The sequence below is a fragment of the Monodelphis domestica genome, chromosome 2, assembly GCF_027887165.1.
Source record: "Monodelphis domestica isolate mMonDom1 chromosome 2, mMonDom1.pri, whole genome shotgun sequence".
In the NCBI taxonomy this organism is placed as follows: Eukaryota; Metazoa; Chordata; class Mammalia; order Didelphimorphia; family Didelphidae; genus Monodelphis; species Monodelphis domestica.
In genome coordinates, this window is record NC_077228.1 from 56,168,109 (window position 1) to 56,173,580 (window position 5,472).

Consider the following 5,472-nt stretch of genomic DNA (forward strand, 5'->3'; position numbering starts at 1 on the left):
AGAGTTTGGTATCTCTCCCCAAAGGATTTCAACATTACCCCCAGGATGTCCTAACCATCCTTCACTCCACTACCCTGTAATCTCATTGAAGAACCACCATGATCAAATATCTCCTCTAATTAAAAATCCTTATTAGCTTCCCATGATAAACTCCTATCTCTGCTATTTAAGGCTCTTTTATAATATGACTTGAACCTAGCTCTCCAACTTTATTTCCTACTTCTACTGAATGCTAGCTCATTGTTATATTTGTGGTGTGAGCATTTACATCTTAGAAATCAGCAAATGGACTTCTTTGTGGTTTTGTCGAATGTTTGGGCTTAAGAAAATTATGGAGAAATGTGAATAATTTGGATTAAACTTAAAAATGTGTTATATTGACCCCATTTTTTTTCAGAGAGTTGTTTACTAAAATGTACTAGCACATCCCTGCTTTCTTGTATTCTATATTCTAGCCAACTGAACCAGTCTCTGTGCCTCATTCTTCGTCTGCTCTCTCCTGTCTCCATACTTCTGTTCTTGCTGTCCTCTGTGCCTAGAATGGACTCAGCCCAACTGTCTCTTGAAGTCTCTCCCTTCTTACAAGACCCAACTCAAAACCTAACTCTTCCATCATATCTTCTTTGATGCTGGCCCTGTCCTGGCCAGGTGAGAATGATTTGTCCCTCCTCAAGCTTCTCATAGCAGTGTCTGGTCCTCCCCTTTGTATTATCTTATTCTCCTTTTCTCATTTTTGTTTGTATGTCTATATTTCCCTCTTTTCCTTCCCCTCCTGCCCATTAAACTGGATACTGTTTGAGACTGGGATCTGTTTCATATCTATCTTTGTGTCATCAATGATTAGTACAATCCTACACAATGGATCTTTGATTTAAGCCATATATAGTAATTTTGGTAAGAAAACTCCCTCTGCCAATGCAGATCAGCATGTGTTCTGTGACTTACAGTTGGAGACAGTTACCTGGAGCACTAAAAGGTCAAGTATGTCTAAGGTGACACAGTCAGTATATGTTAGAGGCCAGATTTGAATTCAGGTCTTGAGGCCAGCTCTTTATTAATTCGGACATGACATCTCTCATCTTGCCCATAGAAGCTTCTTAATAAATACTTGTGCTTTGTTGTTGACTTTTTTGAGTGGTTTTGAGCAAATCACTTGGGCTTTGGATTCTCTAAATATCATAGGATTATAGTTTGATATACTCAATCTATATTTTTACATGCACAAATATATTTTATATACTTAAAATGATTAGAAATAATCTAGAATTACTACTTTATTTTTCAGTTAAGTTCACTGAGGCCCAGAGAGGGCAGGTGACTTACTAAAGGAATAGCTAAAATCCAAACCCAAACCCAAGTTACCTGACTCTAAGTCCAGTGCTCTTTCTACCATCTTTCTCATTCTCTAAAAACAAAAATCTCAACCTCTATTAATGACTGTGTAAACTTTTTTTTAAAGGAAAAGAAAATAAGAAAAGAAACAAATGTGTACGGCTTAATTCCAGTCCAACAGGCATTTCTTAGGTTCCTGCTACCTCTAAGGAGTTCTGCTAGGCACTGAGAATAAAAGACAAAACAAAATATAGTCCTTTTCTTCAAGGAATTTATATGCTTCTTGAGGTAATAATAAAACATGTGAACAGAGAAAAGTGCACATAATAATTTCAAGGTAGAGAGACTATTCACAGTGAGGAGGATCAGGGAAAATTTCCCTTAGGAGATTGTCTAGGAGCTGAGTCATAAAGGAAGTCCGGAACTTTAAGCAGAAAGATATTGGGGCAAGAGATAAGAGTGCTGGGTTCAGAGGATAACAAGTAGGTTATTTGGGGTGGAACACAGAATGGATGGATAAAAAGAAGTAACATGAAATAAGCCTGATTATTCTGCTGAAGATTTCTTGATTTCATTTTAATCTGATTCTGATTTGATCAGGAGTTTTGCTGGCCACTTGCATAGTCCAACAGTGAGTTTGACACCTCTGGTTTTCAGGATCCCTCTATTAATGGCAGAAACCTTTGGCCCTAGATGGTTTGGGGAATAAAAAGGAAAAGAAGGCTGGAGGCAACTTGTGAAGAGCTGGCAATGTCAACTGAAGAATTAGTACTTTATCCTAAAGAAAATAGGGAATGTTATGGTGAGAGCTATGCTTTAAGAATATGATTTTGACAGTTTTGTTGAAGATGGAATGGAGGGTTAAGGTGATGAAAGCAGAAAGGCCAATTAGGAGTCTTTTACAATGGTACAGGTGAGAAATCACAAGATCGTGAACTAGGATGGTAATGTATGTTAGGAGTGGAGGAAAAGGAATGTATGTGAGAAGTATCCTGGAAGCCTTATATCTATTACATGTTATTTATGACATATTATATCTATAGATCTCTATATAACTTGGTAATAGACTGGATATGGTATTAGGTATATATGATTTGGTAAAAGTCTTATTTAGGGATAAATGTGAGAAATATCATGGAAGCATTCTATCTATCTATAGATCTCTCTCTCTGTATGACTTGGTAATAGATTGGAAATAGCATTATGTATATATGACTTGTAACACCCTTGAAGTAATAGACTGGGAAGGGGAATGGAAAGTTGAGGATGATTGAGGTTTTGAGCATGGACTGGTCATGACTTTAACAAAATGGGGAAGTTTGGAGAAGCGATGAGTTTAGAGAGGTAAGATACATGAGTTATATTTTGGCCAGGTTGAGTTTGAAATACTTACAAAGCAAGCGGTTGGAGATGTTTAAGAGGCTATTAGTTCAGGGGCAGCTGGGTAGCTCAGTGGATTGAGAGCCAGGCTCAGAGATGGGAGGTCCTAGGTTCAAATCTGGCCTCAGACACTTCCCAGATGTGTGACCCTGGGCAAGTCACTTGACCCCCATTGCTTAGCCCTTACCACTCTTCTGCCTTGGAATCAATATTGATTCCAAGATAGAAGGTAAGGGTTTTTAAAAAAGAGGCTATTAGTTCATACACGGAAGAAATAAGTGCTAGATATAGAGATGATGATATTATCACAAGAATATGAGAATTGAACCCATGGGAATTGATGAATCGTCAAAAAGGATGTAGAGCAAGAGAAAAGCACTTAGGGCAAAGATCTGAAAATACCTACATTTAGGGAGAAGAAGATATAGTAATTAAAGTATAATTGGGTTTGAAGGGTGGTTGATATTTTCTAACACAGAAATTTTCACATCTTGGTTCACTTTTGTTTTCTTGCACAAGATTTTAGCACCAAATTGAACATTCATTTATCTTTGAAAGCTGTTTAATCTTTTTTTTTTAATTTAGATTATTTTTCCATGATTACATGATTTATGATCCCTCCTCCCACTCTTTCCTCCCCTTTCCTTAAGCCAACAAGCAGTTCCCTGGGGTTGTACATGTATTGTTACTCAAAACCTATTTCCATGTTTGTTTAATCTTTAGTGTTTGCTCATCAAAAGTAGTAAGCCTTTCAGGTATAGCCTGAACTGAATAGTGAGGCTGGGAAAATCACTTTTAAATGGTGCAAAGCTCCATGAAAGCCTTTTGAAAATAAGAAATGTAGAGTGGGAAAACCACTTTTAAACAGTACAAAGGTCCTTGAGAACAATTCAAAAACATGAGATATTCACACTTTAGAGAATCTCACACAACTCAGGCTTTGGTAATGGTTGCTGCTCTAGAGATGAGTGAGGGAGTAAAGTCCAAAGCATTGCTTCCTTGGAGAGAGTGGGGGAAGATTATCCTCATTTTTTTCTCTTTTTTCCTCTTCTCTTTTTGTAACTGACTAGGGCAAGTTCACCACAGCAAGTGATGTGTGGGCCTTTGGGGTGACACTGTGGGAGACCTTCACTTTTTGCCAGGAGCAGCCATATTCCCAGCTGTCAGATGAGCAAGTCATCGAGAATACTGGAGAATTCTTCCGAGACCAAGGGCGGCAGGTAGTAAAAACTAAGGAAGGATGGATGTGGATATGCAAACTCCTGGAGAAGAGATTAGAATACTAATCTGACTCAGTATCTATCTATCTATCTATCTATCTATCTATCTATCTATCTATCTCAAATTTCTTTTTCTCTTTTTTCTTTCTTTTCTTTCCTTCTTCCTTCCTTCCTTCTTCCTTCTCTTCCTTCCTTCCTTTCCTCCTTCCCTCCCTCCCTCCCTCCCTTCTCTTTCTTTCTCTCTTTCTTTCTTTCTTTCTTTCTTTCTTTCTTTCTTTCTTTCTTTCTTTCTTTCTTTCTTTCTTTCTTTCTTCCTTCCTTCCTTCCTTCCTTCCTTCCTTCCTTCCTTCCTTCCTTCCTTCCTTCCTTCCTTCCTTTCTTCCTTTCTTCCTTTCTTTCTTCCTTTCTTCCTTTCTTTCTTTTCCTTTAATCTATGTATTCAAATAACTATGTTTCAATGTAGAAAGATGTTATAGAGGATTATAGTCTTAGGGATGCAAAGGGGCCTTAGACACCATTTTAGTCCAGCTCCCATATTTTACAGAAGAGAAAAATGAGACACAAAATTGTTAAACAACTTGCCCAAGTCATTTAGCCTAGACAATACAGGCAATAGAAAGTAGTAGAACTGAAATTTGCACCCAAATCATCTGACTCCAAATCTAGGGCTAGTTTCAATGCCTTTTCAGTGGGATAAGTACTGTGAGAAAGGCAAAGTGTTATGAGAATATGGAGGCAAAGATTATTTCTGGCAAGAGGGAGGAATCAAGGAAGGCTTCAGATAAGGAAACATATAAACTGAGTCTTGAAGGATGTAGAGTACTTTGACAGGTGCAGAGGAGAAGGATATTAGAGGCAGAGAGGTTATGAAGGCAAGAAAATATTAGGCATATTTGGAAGTCAAGCACAATGCATCTTGGTCAATTCTTAAGTGTAGAAGAGGGGAAGTCGGTTAGATAAGCTAGAAAGATAGATGGGGGACAGTTTAAAAGTGCTGAGTAAGGGAGTTGGAGCTCTACTCAGAGGTAATGGAAAGTCATTGGCATTTTCTAAGTAGGTAAGTGACAGTCCAATTCTTAGTAACCCAGGTAATAACATTTCTACCATATTGTTGTTCAGTTATGTCTGTCTACTTGCGGTCCTGTGGATCATACTATCCATGGAGTTTTCTTGGTAAAGATATTAGAATGGTTTGCCATTTTTTCTCCAGTGGATTAAAGCAAATAGAGGTTAAGTGATTTTCCCACTGTCACATAGCTAGTCTGTGTCTGAGGCCTAATTTAAACTCAAGTCTTCCTGATTCCAGCCTCAGTACTCTATCCACATAGACACCTAGCTACCTATTTATGATCTCAATGCCTGGGTTATTCTGGGTCCATACCTATTCAGATATCAAATTGGGAAAATAGGGTGGAGAAAGTTTAAACATGAACCTAACTACTTCCCCCCCACCTCCCTGCTACCCTCAAGCCTTTTTTTTTGCTTTTTGACTTTCCTTGTAATATCTTGGTTTTTGTTGTTTATTTGTCTGTTTCTGAAG

The 5,472-nt window shown here is 38.0% G+C and overlaps 1 protein-coding gene across 3 annotated transcripts in view; it reads left to right on the plus strand.

The window, feature by feature from the left end:
• The window catches only part of DDR2 (discoidin domain receptor tyrosine kinase 2), a 226,503-nt gene that overhangs the window by 213,925 nt on the left and 7,106 nt on the right, over positions 1 to 5,472 (plus strand). For all 3 annotated transcript variants that reach the window (XM_056815465.1, XM_056815466.1, XM_007480672.3), the window contains one exon: positions 3,783 to 3,932. In XM_056815465.1, coding sequence (XP_056671443.1) covers positions 3,783 to 3,932 — 150 coding nt within the window. The remainder of the gene's footprint in view (positions 1 to 3,782; positions 3,933 to 5,472) is intronic.